Raw genomic sequence first — 16,551 nt, forward strand, 5'->3', positions numbered from 1 at the left:
CGAATTTTGCTGTTTTTTTTTCCTTTTATTTTGATGCTCTCACTGTCTGTTTATCTTGTCCTTATAGGCTTGAATGTTTTTTTATTGTAAAACACATACCCACCCCCACTGTAATGCCCATTGGGCCCTGAGGGCATGATAATAAATAAATGAAATAAATAAATAGCACCAACAGATCGTCATTCATTAAGCACATCAGAAACCTTGAGGAACTCTGCAATTGCTAGCCAGCAATAATCACTCAATGCATCCACCTGAGTCTGTGTGCTGGGGTAGCACTTCACAGAAAACCTGACGACTCCAGTCACATAGAGATAATGCGAATGTATATATTTGTCTGCTGCATCAATTTCTGCCATGGTATCTTTTTCGGGCTTCCCAGGTACCTTGGAGACCTGCGACACCAACGAAGAAGTTCCGTGCAATGTCTCAAATGCTTGGGCATAGTGCTTTGTCAGATTGGTCTGCATCACAAACTTGACTGCCATGTTGAGCAAGGTCATGTTTCGCCTGAGAGCCTCGTGAAGACGGAATGTGGAATGATTTCTCTCCAAGGGGTGGTTGAACGTGTATGATGTAATAACCCTGTTTTCCATCATTCCCCGCGACATCATCTCCATTAGTTTTTTTTTTTTTGGATGCACCGGCAGTCATGCACTATACTCATCAAGGTTCTGTTGTGTGACAGCATATTGACAAATGCCTTAGCACTGCGAAGGCCCATGCTTTGTGTGTTCATGGTCAGCTCAGTCACAGTTGTGTTGACAAGTAGGGCTTTGCATACATTGACAAAGGTGGACCCTTCTAATGAATGGGTGGCCAAATCAAACTCCAGGCTCTTGATAGACTCACTGGAGATCAACGCTTTGCATAGTGCTTCTATCTTGTGGCGTTCATATTGCCATGCACGTAACATTAAGACCCTGACCACAGTGTTGGTGGCAAGAGCGTCAAAAAGTGTGCAAAAAAGTGAGCAGGAGAGGTCGTTAATTTCACCAAGGTCGAGTTCCGAGGGAGACTGAGAATCCAGTATCAATGCCAACGTCAGGGGTTCCAGGTCAACGTCAGTCCATGGCAGTGCAATGCGGCCATAGCACTGGTACTGGTTCAGCAGGTAAGCCAAGTCCCTCCTGTAATGCACAATAAAGCTGTTATGAATGTAGCTACACACACGCAAGCACGGAATGTTTTGCTGTTAAATGAGACAGGCATTAACATTTTACTGATGCATGCTGCCTACAGGCAACATAACCGAAAATCATGCCGATCCCATGCACTGTGGGAATCGATGTAAGTGAAGCTTTCTGTGCTGTTTGTTTTGACTAACTATGGTTAGTAGTGATGTTGATGGTGAATGTTTAATTTCTTCAATGTCTGGTCCAACACGAGAGTGGTGAGTTGATGTTAAATGTTACCTTGCGTGCACCACTGCTGTTTGTCTGCGTAGTCCACAGAACATAGAGGGAGAGGTGTTCGCTTGAGGCATTGTTGTGTGCTATATTTCATAAACTCTGAGAGGGCTGAGCATTGTCATTGCTTCACATGGCACATCGCATTGTGGCAGAAGTGTTAAACTTAAATTGGATTATGGGGTACGTTTGTACATGCGAAAACCCCAATCGGAGTACGAGGCACGTCGCAGTGGTGGACTCTGGGTTAATTTTGACACCATGGTAATATTTAACGTGTCCCTAAATCTAAGTGCATGAGTATTTTTTATTTCACCCCCATCAAAATGCGGCTGCCGTGGTCGGGATCAAATCCACAACCTCGGGCAATACCATAGCTAAAAAGCTACTGCGGCGGGCGCAGAAGGGCACATTCACACCGGCGACTTGAGGAGGTCGCGCGACCATTTGCGACTCGCAATCAAAAAGCAACCGAAGGCGACTGATGTTCACACCGGCAAGCCCGGCTGAGCGCGACCCGCAAGTCGCAATCCCGGAGATTATCGTTCTCAGCGAGAACTCTCGGAATCTACACGGAATTTGAACGCGACGCCGGAGGAGGCTGGATGTAGACACACGAAAGATCACTTCCGGTGCGCCGCTGATTGGTTTATCAGTTTTGCGACCACGGTCGCACGACTGAAAAATCGCGCAGAGAGCGACTCGCCCAAAATGGTCGCTTTTCAAGAAAGGCGACCGTTTGCGACCATTTGCGACTGGTCGCTTTGTGACCAACTTGGTCGCGCGACCACTGTCAGTCGCCGGTGTGAATGAGCCCGAAGTGTTGATTGGATGTGCGGCCGCTTCCATAGTGTCGCCTAGACCCTACGATGCACTGTAATTAATGTGGCTCTTAATGTGGTGCTTGACATAATTGCATGGTTTAATTTTCAGAAATAGCACAAAGGTGACGTACCTTGAACTTAAGTTTATCTAGCTTCCCCGCAACCGCTGTCATGTCTACAGTTGTAGCGCTTCCCTGCCTTCTCATGTCACCTTTTCCCTATTCCCCTGCCCCTTCGTTTGGGAACTGCAAGTGAAAAGTGGCAAGATTGTTACTCACTCATTTCACCACTCCGTCGGTTCTACCCATTCTCTGCCTCCTCTCCCCCTCCTCTATAGAATTCTATCTAGCACCCCTTTGGACTTGCACATTAGTAGAAAGGTAAGTGGTGCAATTTCTGCAGTGCTTTCAGGGTGTCTACCAAGTTGACATTTCCAAATTCCCTGAGCTTTCCAGGTTTTTCCTCAGTGCCTTTGCAAAATTCCTTGGGTGACACAGAACTTACTTTTACGTCAAGACAGGCTGACACTATGTCGCCCGATGCTGTCACTCTCTAGTAAGCATGCTAAGAAATGACTTAATTTTGTCTGAATAGTGAGGAGTATCTTTTATTCTATATTAAAAAAAATCTGTAGCGAGGGGTTAGTAAAACGTACAGTGAATAAAATAACCTTGAAAAAAAAAAACGGCAAAACTAATTGCAAATCGAGTGGAACATTCTCGAATATGAATAAAGACGAGGTACATACATAAACAAATGTTTTCGAATATCCACTTCAGTCCCGAATTATGATCGACTGTCGATACATATGTGTGAAACATAGGTGGGGCTTGGGACTCCAATGAAAGCAAATCAAGGTGATAGAATGACTCTTTGAGCATATTATGCATAGTGTTTTGTCAGTCAGTGTTTTCACGCATAGAGGAGTAAGGATTGAGCATTTGCTGTCAATGATGCTGACAAGCTAGCTGGTTTTGATGCTTGTCATTGTGCACGTTGGCACTAACAACACTGTTGACAGTGTCAGCGTGTGGCATACCGGACAGGTGGTATAAGGATCATTTCCTGAGTGAGAGCTGCATGGCCTCAAGTGCCACACCAGTGCACGATGACAAGCAGCATTCAGCTGCCGCCATCTGTGAAGCTCGACACTGCTCAAGAAAAGTATTCTTACACCTCAAAGAGGCTTTGTGAAATGTCCAAGACTGTGGCTAATGTATTATCCAATTGTGGTGAGAAGGGAGCTAATGGAAAAACCTGCATCATGCGAGGCATTCTTCATAAGCTTAACCACTTTTCCTAGTAATCAAATTACAGTTAGCTTATAAGGCACACCAGCTCCATTACCCCAAATGACTGCTACAAGCAGTTGCAGGCATTCGAACAGTACAAAACTTGTTGTACCTTTGGTGAAAGCTAGGAGAGGACGGCCAAAGAAAGTGAAAGCTGTTAAGCGCAAGTTTTTTGCCATCGCAAAAGGAAATGGTAAGCCTTGCAATGCATGGTGACAGCAAACGTTAGATGTCTGCAAACGCTACTCTCTTTTAGATGCCGATTTAAATGCTTTAGTACAGGGCGCCTCAATATCAGACAGCGTGATTAACGTAGCACTTGATTCAATAAAAGTTTCCTCATAGGGATGGCTTCCAAGATGTGCTTCTTGGCCATCGTTTACTATATACTGAAGTAAAAAGCCCTTTTATTCAAATCTTGCATGTCCGGAACCCCGATCACTGGCTTACGGTAACCAATGTTGACGCTGATGAAAACACAGTCTTTGTATATGACTCAATTGACCAAGATGCTCCTTCTGATCAGGCAAGATGCGATCAGGCAAATCTGTCACATGCTAAAATTGCAGTCACCAACGCTGACCATTTGCACTAAAGGGGCACAAAACCAGTGCAACACGCTTGACTGTAGCTTGTTTGCAATTGCAAATGTGTATTGTTTAGCATCAGATAGGAGACCAGAAAATTTAAACCTTAGTCAGAGTATGCTGCACAGACATTTGCTGAAATGCATACAAAAAGGCAGGCAATCGCTGTATGGCGGAAGAGTGCTGGGCATTTCTTGTGCATATTGTTCAAAAAGCTTTCACAGGGCATGCCTTGGCCTTTTACCAGGTAATATGGATAAAAAAGTAATTTTGTGCTCTAAGTCATGTTTGGCTACTGCCAAGGAAAAGATCCACACTTGTAGTACATAGCATTTTTCTCTTTGCACAGCTTCAGACAAACCTGACTCTAACAAACCATGCATAAAGTGAATTATCCTGTATATTGCACACACAAAACTTCCTGACTGATCTCTCGTAAAACACTCACTTGTAACAGAGGCATCCCTTTTCATACTTTTTTTTGTTTAAATTGTGCCTAAATGTGAGAATACTCGGAAACGTACCAGCAGTATACTTCAAGCAAGCTCCTATCGAGTCTATATTTTTAGTGACTGGCAAGCTGTTTAAGGCTAATAGATTGCTGTCTATAATGCGTGGTTTTGTTTACAAAAAAGCTGGTAACTGACTTAATTTTTCCACTGAGGACAACAAATTCGTGTAGAACAAACACAATACAAATGTTTGTTTCCTTTCGTTACAGGCGTGTTTAGATTTAAATAATTACCTTATATAATTAACTATCTTTAGTGCATAGGCCAGTTTGTTATAATCGGGTTTCATTGTATCCACAAGCTACCAGTAAACACTGACACAAACCGGTGATGTGAAACTTTTTTTATTGTTCCAGAGCCCTGTTAGCAATTTGCCTGTACACTTCAATGCTGCTAAGAGGTTTATTTGTTCATTAGCAACGCATTAACTTAGATCCATTGGCAGCTGTGCAATTGCTTTATGGTTGCCTGTGGCATCGGGATTGCTAAGGCCCAACCACAAGGAACAAGTTTCCAACATATTTTTGGCCGGCTATTTGATTTTACGTGGGCACAATTCAGCATCTAGAGCACAACCCCCAGCATCTCATCGTTCTTGATGACACTAGCTGGCATCAACAATCTGTCAGGAACGTGTTTCTTGTGGTTGAAGCTTTAATGTGGGCAGGTTCACTTTGTATTATTCAATTTGAAAACCTGATCAATCTGCTTCTAAGTAGTAGCAAGTATTTGGGATATTCAACTGTGTTACAAAATTTGCTTGCCATCAGTCTGGTACAGCTTTAGCAACCAAAACCTGCCATATTACTTTCCCGTTGCTGCAAGTCTCTCGGCGGAGCCTGACCGCTACAGAGAGAGTTCTCGGGTGGCGGATAGAAAACACTCTTGTCATGACGCTGTGTTAAGCAGCAAGACAGGCACTTGTGCCCGCGGACCAAGAGGCTAAGAAAATGCTAAACAGCAGCACTCAGGTTGTCACAGTGACACGTTCATCTCAGAGTGCAAGTTGCAGATTCTTTTTTATCCTTTGTACTTCACCTGTGTTTTTTTTTACCTCTCTTGTACAGGTCCACTAGATGTACCACCTGTATGCATTCACACTACACCATAAAGTCATCAGGAACGTCTGTACGTCTATCTAAATATTACACTATTGTCTAAGATGGAAAATCAGACTTGTATAGTTTGCTGTAATGGTTCTGCCAGTAAAAGACTGATTATACATATTTATTTTCTTGCCAGGCTGGCATTATTGTATATGTAACAGGCCAGTGCAGCATATAAGCTATAACTCAGTACATAATGATGTTGATGTTAGGATGGATGGATGGATGATTGAGGCTCAACCCTTTGAATCGGGCGGCGGCGGCGCGCGCCACCTAGCCTTTAATGGTTCTATATGCATGCATACCTATCTATTTACTCCTTTACTTTTGCGTTGATATTATCCACCAATCAGATAGTCTTCGTTTAGTTATTTCTACCTGTTCAAAGTCTATTCTACTTTCACTGTCTTTAAAACCCAAAGCTTTGAATAGCTCCCCGTTAGATTCAACTGCAGGGTGAAGTTGTTTACAAGCAAGTATCAGGTGTTCAGCCGTTTCCTCCTCCTCTCCACACGCCTCGCACACCAAATCTATCTCCTGGTATCTTGCTCGGTACGTTTTAGTTCGCAGTACACCTGTCCTGGCTTCAAACAACAATGAGCTTCTCTTAGAGTTATCGTAAATATTTTCTTTGGCTATTTCTTGCTTAAACGTCCTGTATGTCTCCAATGCCGATTTGGTTTGCATCTCTGTACTCCACATACCCCTCCCCATGTCTCCTTAACCTTTTTCTTGACAGATGATTCCTTACTTGTCCCCTCGCTACTGCCCAAGTATTTACTTGTCAATTTTCTAGTTCGCTTCCTCCACCTCGTGTCAACATTCCTCGTGTATAAGTAACTGAAAACCTTCCTAGCCCACCGAATTTCCCCCATTTTTCTCAATCGCTCCTCAAATGCTATCTTGCTACTAGCCTCTCTGCCCTCGAAAGAAGACCATCCCAGATCCCCCTGCACTCCAAGATTTGTTGTCTTGCCATGTGCTCCCAGAGCGAGCCTACCCACACCACGTTGCCTAATTTCCAACTGTTGCCGGGTCTCTGTTCTAATACATAGAACTGCATTGGCAAAAGTCAGGCCTGGTACCATTACCCCCTTCCATATCCCTTGTACTACCTCGTACCTATTGTAGTTCCACAGTGCCCTACTCTTCATAATCGCTGCATTTCTGTTACCTTTAGTCGTTAGATATTTTTCGTACTCTGTCAGATACTCAATGCCATTATTTATCCACACCCCAAGGTACTTGTATTTATCGACTATCTCCAGCGTGGCCTCCTGTATCTTATGCTCGCCGCGAATGTTATCATTAAAAATCATGACTGCTGATTTTTCTTTGCTAAACTTCAAGCCTAATCTGTCTCCTTCTGTACCACATTTGTCCATTAATTCCTGCAGATCTTCTGCATTGTCAGCCATTAATACAATATCATCCGCGTACATCAGTCCTGGTAATGACTGTTCACTTGATTTCTTAGTTTTGTTAGTTTGATGTGTTAGTTAGTTTTGATTTTGTTAGCGCCATCTCTCGGTCGTATACTTTAGTTCGCAACGCCACCGCTACTCTTATTTACGTCGCACTGCTGTTGCCGTTTCTAGAGTTACTGTATATGCTACCACATATACAGTAACTCTAGCCGTTTCTGTAGGTGTCCGGGGTGGTCCGGGTATCTACGGTAGGTGTATAGCATGGTGTGGCGCAGCTGTGTTGTGGCGTGAGGAGGGCCAGACCGACCGATCGCTGTTCACTTTTCATTATCGGGTCGGCGGCTGCTGCCCGTTTCGGTAGTGCCTTGTCGCCGGGAATGTCGAACGGCCGCTGCCTTGGCATGGCAACAACGCCGACAAGCCAACCCGTATCCAGGGGCCGCGGTCGTGGCAGGGGCAGAGCCAGGTAATATTGTTATTATGTGCGTGTGTCTATATTTTTTGTCACTCTTCACTCACTGGACCCATCAATCATGCAACAGCAGGGTCGTGGAAGCTACGGAGAGCATAGGACAGTTGATGGCCGGTGCACGATGTCGAGGCGTCAGATTAAACCTTTGCTGCACGAAGAAAAATTGCGCATGCAAACAGTGGTTACCTTTAGATTCCTGTCAGTGTGCGTCCCGAAAACGCAAAGAAAAGATTTTTTTTTTTTTGCATGCGTTCTTGTGTCTATTTCACAATGTACCGAATTGCCCGCTGTGCGCATCAGCTGCAGTGAGTGTAGGTGCATATACACCTTGCAGTGGAGTAGTGGACGCGTAATTATATATGTCGCTCTGCGCTTGCCCACCAACATTTAACGTATTTGTTCTGTATGATATTTCTGATGGTAAAAATTACTGACGTTGCCATAGCGCACGTAGCGGCAGCCAAACTTGCTTTGACAGGTTCCTTTGATCATTTTTGCTACTGCAGAAGGTGCTGGTTACACGGTGAATTGTTTCGTCCTACTGGCTCGCTAGATAACATAATCAACAAAGTGTTCGTACATGAAAATTTGAGGCAAATGTAAAAAACAGTCCAATTACAAGTGAGAGGAGCTATGACTACACTGCAGGAAAGTACTCTCACACACGTTGTTCCTATCATTCATGGTGTCCACTACGGTGGACGCCTTAAAAAGCGGGTTCCGCACAAAGAGCTTGGCTTCACTCAGCCACAATATTTACAGGTGTCGCCTCTGAAGGCTTTTTCTATCCTGTGTAGACGTACGCATCGCCGACAGCGGTATACGGTTAACGAAGTGGGAATGTCTACTGCCCACGTAAGCACTGCTGGTCGCCATACTATCATCCTTTTCACCGTGCTTGCCCACTGCCCCCCTGACCTGATACTTGGCCTAGAGTTTCACTATTCTGCACTCGTCGATTTATTTATTTATTTACAATACCTCACAGGGCCCAGAGGCCATTGAGTAAGGGGGATGAACAAGGATATTATAAGAAATGCAAAATGTACAGGTCGAAAAAAGGGAAAGGGAAATCATTGCACAGGGCTAGTACTAAAAAGCAGCAACAAACATAAGAGCAAAGTACAAAAAATAACTGAAGTATACAAATACAGCACAAATGTCTGACACATGACTCAAGGAAAAAAGAAATAAAGCAGGTGTTTACAAGAACACAATAGCCAAAAAGTGCGATATTGTATACAAGAGGTTTAACACCACGATGTCACTTGAAAGTATTCGCGCAGCTGATCATGGAATGATTGATGGTTGCATATGGATGCAGTATTATCGGGAAGATCATTCCAAAGAACAATGACACGTGGAAGGGCTGATGAATTGAGGGCTTGTGTTCTTCCGTATATGCGCTTGATGCTGTACTGATTATGTAAACGGCTCGAAATGCGTGACGGCGCTTCTAGAGCTGACACAGATTGCCTGGGGCAGTTGCGTATTTATGAAATAAGCATAAAAGAGCGATTGAACGACGAATATGTAATGGCTCAAGAGAGAGATCAAGTTTTAGCTGTGTTACGCTCAAAAGGGAACTGTACTTGGACATATGGTTGATGCTTCTGGAATCGGACCTGACCTGGGAAAAATACGCACCGTCAAAGACTTTCCTGTGCCGCACTCAGCAAAAGATGTCCACAGCTTCATAGGACTTCGCTCTTACTTCCGCTGCTTTGTTAAGGATTTTGTCACCATAGCACGGCTTCTCACAGACCTCCTAAAGAAAGATGTGCCTTTTTCATGGGGCTCCTCTCAAGCTGCAGCCTTCTCTTGTCTCACGACCTTAATCACCACTCCACCTGTTCTCGGCCTCTTTGACGTTTCAGCCCCTACTTAGGTGCACACCAGTTCAAATGGCCATGGAATTGATGCTGTCTTGGCGCAAGTTCGCCAGGTAATGACTGGGTTATTGTGTACGCCAGCCGCCTTTTGTCTCCTTTGGAGCGAAACTACTCCATTACCGAGAGAGAGTGTCTGGCTCTTGCCTGGGTGGTTGCGAAATTCTGTCCCTGCCTATATGGCCGGCCCTTTTGTATTGTCACCGACTATCACGCTCTCTGTTAGCTTTTGTCCTTAAAAGACCCCACAGGGAGGCTTGGACAATGGGCTTTGCATTGCAGGAGTACTCCTGTTCCATGGTCTACAAATCAGGGCGCCAGTACATCGACGCCGACTGCTTGTCCTGTTACCTTGTAGACACAGCCAACGTTGACGACACAGATGCTTCCACCTGCGTTCTCTCCGTCTCCCAACTTTTGGACGTGGCCTATGATGCCACTTTGCGGACCCTCATTGAACGAGTTGAATCTGCGCCTACTGACCGATCCTTACGGTGGTTCGTCCTCCAGAACGGCATCTTTTACTGCCATAATTTTCACATCAATGGTCCTTCCCTTCTCTGTGTCGTCCCTCGACTTCTTTGCTCAGCCATTCTTCTTAATCTTCATGACGCACCAGTTGCAGGCCATTTTGGTGTCACTCGCACCTATGACCGTGTCTGATGTTGCTTCTACTGGCCCAGCCTTGCTCACTCTGTATGATGATACTTTGTGGCGTGCGAGCCCGAAAAAAAACATCAACACTTCCTGCTGGATACCTTCAGCCCCTCGACATCCCAATTGAGCCATTCTTTCGAGTGAGCTTAGATGTTCTTGGCCCTTTTCCCGAGCCCAAGTCTGGCAACAGGTGGATCGCTGCGGCTAAGGATTATGCGACATGCTACGCCATGAACCAAGTGCTTCCGACCAGCTGTGCAAGTGAAGTTGCAGGTTTCCTTGTCCGCGACATCATTCTAGAGCATGGTGCCCCACGACAGCTACTCACGGACCGTGGTCATATCTTCTTTTTACAAGTCATTGCTGACATTTTGCAGTCTTGCTCTACCAAGCACAAGCTCACTACGTCGTACCTTCCTCGGACCAATGGCCCAACTGAGCGATTGAACCGGACTCATAGGTGCCGACTATGGGGGGGGGGGAGGCAGCTCCGGGACTCGAGCCCCCTCCGGAGTTTTCTGAAGGGGGCAGAGCCTCCCTCCCCCACCCCAGTGATGCTGAACCCTAAACCCCCCCCCCCCCCCACTCATACACACCTAGAATGTCATTACCAGAGTTTTGTCACCCACATCATTTGAGGTTTCTTATAACTTTCCTCGACCTTTTCACTGAAAATTCTATTGTAGCTAATAGCTTACTGCATCATTGTTGGTGCAGATTTTCACGGCTTTTAATTCATACTTTCGCTTTAGTTCAGCAAATCCTGACTATAGGAGGAAAAGTGCATTAGAAGCACCAGCGATGGCTGCCTCATCCATATTTTCTCACTTCAACGTTGTCTTAAATATACACACAGGACAAATTTTATTATATTTTTGAAAGAAAAGGAGGTAGCCAATTAGAACCTATTTCTGAAGGTATGGATAGCCTATGCCTAGAGAATGAATATGCTGCCTGTATGTTGACCACGCTTCAAATTGCTTTGCATGCTTTTATTACTCTGAAAAAAAAAAACCTGCATACTTCAGTGACCCCTTCAATGGAGCCTTTTAACAACAGCGTGTGAAATGCAGGTGAATTTGTGTCTGAAATTTATCCGACTTGTTCTTGTGTGGCCTGTGGTGAGGTTGCTACTTTGCCTCATATGCTCTGGGAGTGCGGGTCGCTAGGCCCGAAGTTCACCAAGGAAGAGTGGGACGCACTCCTGCGAAGTCCCGTCTTTGAGGACCCAATCCTGGCTGTCCAGCGCGCACGCGATCGGGCCGGCAGACTAGATCTGTCAGATCTGAAAAATTCTTCAAGGTCACACAAAGTTTCTTCAACTGCAACTGTTATTAAAGGTTTTTTATATATATATAGAAAGCTTGTCGTGCCCAAGCTGCCCCCCCCCCCCCCTCAGGAAAATTAAAACTTTCCACCTATGATCGGACCATCACCGACATACTGTCTAAGCATGTTTCGTCTGACTACCATGATTGGGACATTGCATTACCCTACGTCACGTTCTCTTACAATTCTTCACGCCACGGAACTGCTGGTTAGTTGCCATTTTGACTGTTGTTTGTTTGCGACCCTGCATTGCCCTTGGACGCTTGACTTCCCTCTGCTAATGCCTTAAGGAGCAAGTATGCCCACGACGCCATTGTCCATGCTGACCACACGAGGCAGCTTGTCCGTGCTCGTCTGTTGGCATAACAAAACAATCAAAAACACGTTTACAGTCAGTGCCACCGTGACGTGCATATTTCGCCAGGTTTCCTTGTGCTCCTTTGGTTCCCTTTCCGTCGAGTCGGGCTCTTGGAAAAAAAAAACTCCTTCTTTGCTACAAGGGCCCTTACCACGTCTTATGTCAAGTGACCATTGTCACCTATGAGAAAGTCCCCGTCAGCTCTACCATGTCATCTGCTGGCCTCGCCTCACCTGATGCCGTTCATGTCGCACGGCTAAAACTTTACCACATTCTTCCTGACGAACCCGCCGTGGTTGCTCAGTGGCTATGGTGTTGGGCTGCTGAGCACGAGGTCGCGGGATCGAATCCCGGCCACGGCGGCCGCATTTCGATGGGGGCGAAATGCGAAAACACCCGTGTGCTTATGTTTAGGCGCACGTTAAAGAACCCCAGGTGGTCAAAATTTCCGGAGTCCTCCACTACGGCGTGCCTCATAATCAGAAAGTGGTTTTGGCACGTAAAACCCCAAATATTATTATTATTATCTTCCTGACGGTCCCGTTTGTGGCCGCCGCGCCCTGCTTCGGCCCGCTCCGTGTACCAACACGCTGCTGCGCGCGTACGCGCCCCGCCGGCGCCAGGTGGGGGAAAGCGAGACCGCGCGCGGAGCAAGGGATACCCTAGGCGTGGTACTCGGGAAAGAAGAAATAACATTTATTAAGCTGGGATTCGATACAAAAACCAGTTTTATCGACACGTCTTAACCTAATTTTAATCGCGACACAATACACGGCCAAATGATCGCCGGTGGCCGCTAACGGCACACCGTGATAGAGAGAACGAAGAACCCCAGCAGTAAGAGGTTGCCTATCCTTTGGTCAACGCCTGCCATTGCGCGCGCCACAGCAGAGAAAATGGAAATAGAAAGAAACGACAGACGAACAGACAGGAGCACGATCGGAAGACGCTGCCTCAGGACGTCGAGACGGCGGAATAGTGCGCGCGCCCGCCGAGGCCGGGACCCCGCCGATCCGAAGTAACCATCGGCCGGCGGCGGACAAAGGGTGCCTCCACCGGCAGAGAGGAACACGTACGCACCTTCAGACGCCCCATTGTGGTCTCTCTTCGAGCCCCGTCTTGCGCGCGGGTACCGGGAGCGCACGCCGATAAGGGCCCGGATCGCGCCAAAATGTCGGCCAATGAGTGAAGCCCGTTGTCCTTCTCGCGGGCGGGATGACAGCAGAGCGAAAGCTTTATGATGGATGACCCGCTGATACCTCGTCCAGGCAAGGAGGAGAGGGCCACGGAGCCCCCTGAAACGCGCCTTGAAGAGCTGCCTCGAGTTTCTAAATCGCCTGTTTAAAGGTAGGGGCTGTATAATAGAGAGCCATCCCTTTCCAATCCTTTCGCTTAACATCTTACTTACGTCACAAACGTGGACATCAATGCAAGCATGGGCAGAGACCTGACATGCTTATTGAGAAGCCCAATCAAGTGTTCATTTCTGGAAAGTCTAAGCAAGAAGTGTTTTGTAGAAAAGAATCCACTCCCCCTGTTAATGGGTAGTTATGCAGAGGTATCAACAACAGAAATCTGCGTCTTTTTGTTCTAGCTTTCACCTCTGCAGCATAAAAAAATTTGCCGATGTTCAAACTAGTCTGGATTCCAAGTCTCGTCGATGGCTCCTTCTTTTGAGACTGCGATAATACTGGGTGATGAAAAAATTGTGGTCCCTGACCAAGTCAAGGTAAATATAACACAGAGACGTTTCGGGACCCATACGGTTTCCTTGATCACACTAAATGCAGGCAAGAGCTGCAAGTAGTTCTTATGCCAAATGTGACGTAGAGAATGGGTGTATTTGGCAGGCAGATTTCCATCAATCCTGTTGATACTGTTGTCCGTAGTTTGAACAAATAAAAATTCTAACAAGAGTCGCGTCATCGGATTCTTTTCCTTAGCTATTATAGCAGCGTTTTCCCAATCGATGCGGGGATTGTGATTATCGGCATGTTCGGCAAGGGCGTTTGAGGCTTTTTTCTTGTTGGAGACGTCCCTTTGGTGCTCTTTTAATCTTCTCGTGAATTTGCTGGTTTCTCCAGTGTAACTGCAGCTGCAGTCTGTGCATGGTACCTTGTAGATGACACCGGGGTAATTCTTGCTTTCAAGCCGATCCTTTACGTTAACAAGCTGATTTCTCAGCTTGTTGGATGGCATGTGTGCTATTCTAAGATTGTGTCTTGAGAATACGCGGCTAAGAGCTTCGCTGACGCCAGACACCTATGGGTTGCCAGCATGTTTCGTGAACGACTTGCCTTGAGACTGCTTTGGATGGAGGACACGAGCTTCTTTTTTGTTAGTAAACTTCTTGGGGTACCCGTTTGTGAATAATTCGTGACGAATTTTATTCTGTTTGTTCTGCATTTCGTGGTCACTTGAGCAGATTCTATGTTAGTTGCAGCTGCTTGGAGCAGATGATTGCCCAAATGGATTGGGCCAAAAAAAAATAGGTTTAAATATTTGGCGTCACAAAGCAACCATTTGTGCAAGCTGCACAAGTAAGTCAGTGTGATTGATGATAAACTAGATCCTGATCAGATTCGGTCACAATTGGAAGTGCCCTCTGTGATTGAGGTGCTAGTATCTACTGTTTAATCCGGCACGCCACAAATGTTAATTTTGTATGTTTGGCAATGACAAAAATTTGAAGTCACAAGTTCACCACCAAGATAGCAAGAGCCAGCACTTCGGTAGCGTTTACTTTTGGCATCTGCTTTTTATCTATCATACCATGATTGTTACAGACTAGCTTTTTCTTTTCGTCTGGCAACTGTGTTGTCAGCACAGCATTGGTCTTCAGCCCGTTGCCAATGGTGTGGTGACGCTGCCTGTAGTAGGCACATTGGTGGCAGGAATGTACAGGGGTGGCACAGGTAGGAGGGCAAGCCTAAGCATAATATGCTGTGTTGTCTTTTAAAGTGAAACTTTCTTTGCCTCTTCCCCTCTGTTTGGCGTGTCCATTCGTGTGTTGTCACGCAGCGCGGAATCTTAGCTGTCAAAGCAGTTCCAGTGAGTGCACTTCTACGGTGCCTGTTGAAACAATAAATCCCAACGTACAACCCATACATATAATATTGGTTAATAGGCATCTCTTCAGCAGATAGGCCTCTAAGTTGAACAGTGCGTGATATTGAATGGCTTCATTGAAATTCTTGAGGTTCACATATCTGGGAAGCTGCCCTCTTGGCCCACTGGATATGCCCATTCTTGGCAAATCCTCCCAATAGGTATGTGTCACTGACACAAGGTGTATAAAAGTCCTTACGTGTATTTAGATTGCCTTTCTGTGCACAAAACTCCTCACTATTCCCTTGACAAGCACCAAACGTCTCCTTTGCCCACGTGACATTGCTGCATCGATGACTCAGTGTGTGCCTTAACTACCATTTGCATTTGGCCACGCTTTGTCAACAGTGTAGCATATAAACAAACATTGTATGGAGTTAACCCCTTCAGGTGCTGTGTGCACATTTGTGTGTGCCAAGACAGTGCATCAAATGCAAAAAGCACTAATGAAACTAATATTTTATGTGTAGCATTCATGTTGAAATGCTTCTGATCGGGCTTGTGCTGAAAGCTTAAAGACAGACAACTAGGCGTTTGCTTTCTGTATCCGTGTGTTGTCACATGTCAAGTTTGCTTCTTTCCTTGTGTTTCACATGAGGAGCATTTTTCGAGCGGTGGGTTAAGTTCAGGGTGTCATACTGTACTGTAACCCAATACCATACCCAACTGCAATCTTGTGCTGAAGTGGAACCAAGCCTGAACCGAAAAAAAATAATGTTTACCGATTTGGCACGAAACAGTTCAGGCATTTAAGGCATCAACAGGTGCTCAATAGTTTGCATAATTCTTTGAATAACTACTTCTTCAATTGACGCACCCTAGTAGCAAGTTGTTACTGCATTTGCACTAGTTGCATTGTGACGTCCAACCCTGTTGATGGAGACCCAAAATTATATTCGAGATGTTACAAGAAAAGAAAAATTCCCGCAAGGATTGTACCACGAGGATTCAGACTTGCAACCCACTGATTGGCAGTACAGGATTCTACCTCTCTGCTTTTACTACACCAGTGGAGACTATTGATCCTGAAGATCCTGTAGCTGCCATAATTCATTAATGAAATCTGTGTACGAGATAGAGCTGGCGTCCACGCCTTCTTCGTGTCTAGCAAATCCCATCCCCAATTGTGGAGGTGGTCCTAAATGAACTGGTCTTCTTCTATATGTAATGACAATGATTGAGTGCGTATGCTTCGTCTTCATTAGTCTTCTTTTAGTGCTCAGCTTCTTCGCAGGTTAACTGAATGGCGCAAATGTTCTGTTTTTTTTTTTTTCCAGGGTAGTGTACGATCTATTAATAGGGTAGCTGAAGTTTAAATTTGAGAAAAGCAAAATGAATTTGGCAGTAAGAAGCTAATGGCTGTTTTAGTAGAGATCAGTGGCTAAGTCTAGATCGGTTAGAGGTGGGAAAATAAAAACCAAGTTTTTCTACTTCGCTAATGGAAGGTGCAACTTCCACAAACAAATCCAACTAACACTGCTTTTACTTCTTGAAAGAGATTGCTTGCTCATGCCTGCCAATGTTCATGTAAGCAAGCACCGCACAAAGCAGCAAGAGGCCTACCGCACACTATACTTTGCC

At 45.6% G+C, this 16,551-nt stretch overlaps 1 protein-coding gene across 3 annotated transcripts in view; it reads left to right on the plus strand.

The window, feature by feature from the left end:
- The window catches only part of LOC142557283 (uncharacterized), a 65,635-nt gene that overhangs the window by 41,620 nt on the left and 7,464 nt on the right, over positions 1-16,551 (plus strand). Inside the window, exon 1 of one of the 3 annotated variants that reach the window (XM_075669003.1) lies at positions 7,324-7,623. The exons of 1 other annotated variant lie outside the window; for it this stretch is intronic. In XM_075669003.1, the coding sequence (XP_075525118.1) occupies positions 7,535-7,623 (89 nt within the window). In that variant the 5' untranslated portion in view covers positions 7,324-7,534. Of the gene's footprint in view, positions 1-7,323; positions 7,624-13,036; positions 13,210-16,551 lie in introns of those variants that run through there. One more of the 3 variants, XM_075669005.1, reaches the window with a different exon arrangement.

This window comes from Dermacentor variabilis, chromosome 9 (assembly GCF_050947875.1).
Source record: "Dermacentor variabilis isolate Ectoservices chromosome 9, ASM5094787v1, whole genome shotgun sequence".
Classification (NCBI taxonomy): domain Eukaryota; kingdom Metazoa; phylum Arthropoda; class Arachnida; order Ixodida; family Ixodidae; genus Dermacentor; species Dermacentor variabilis.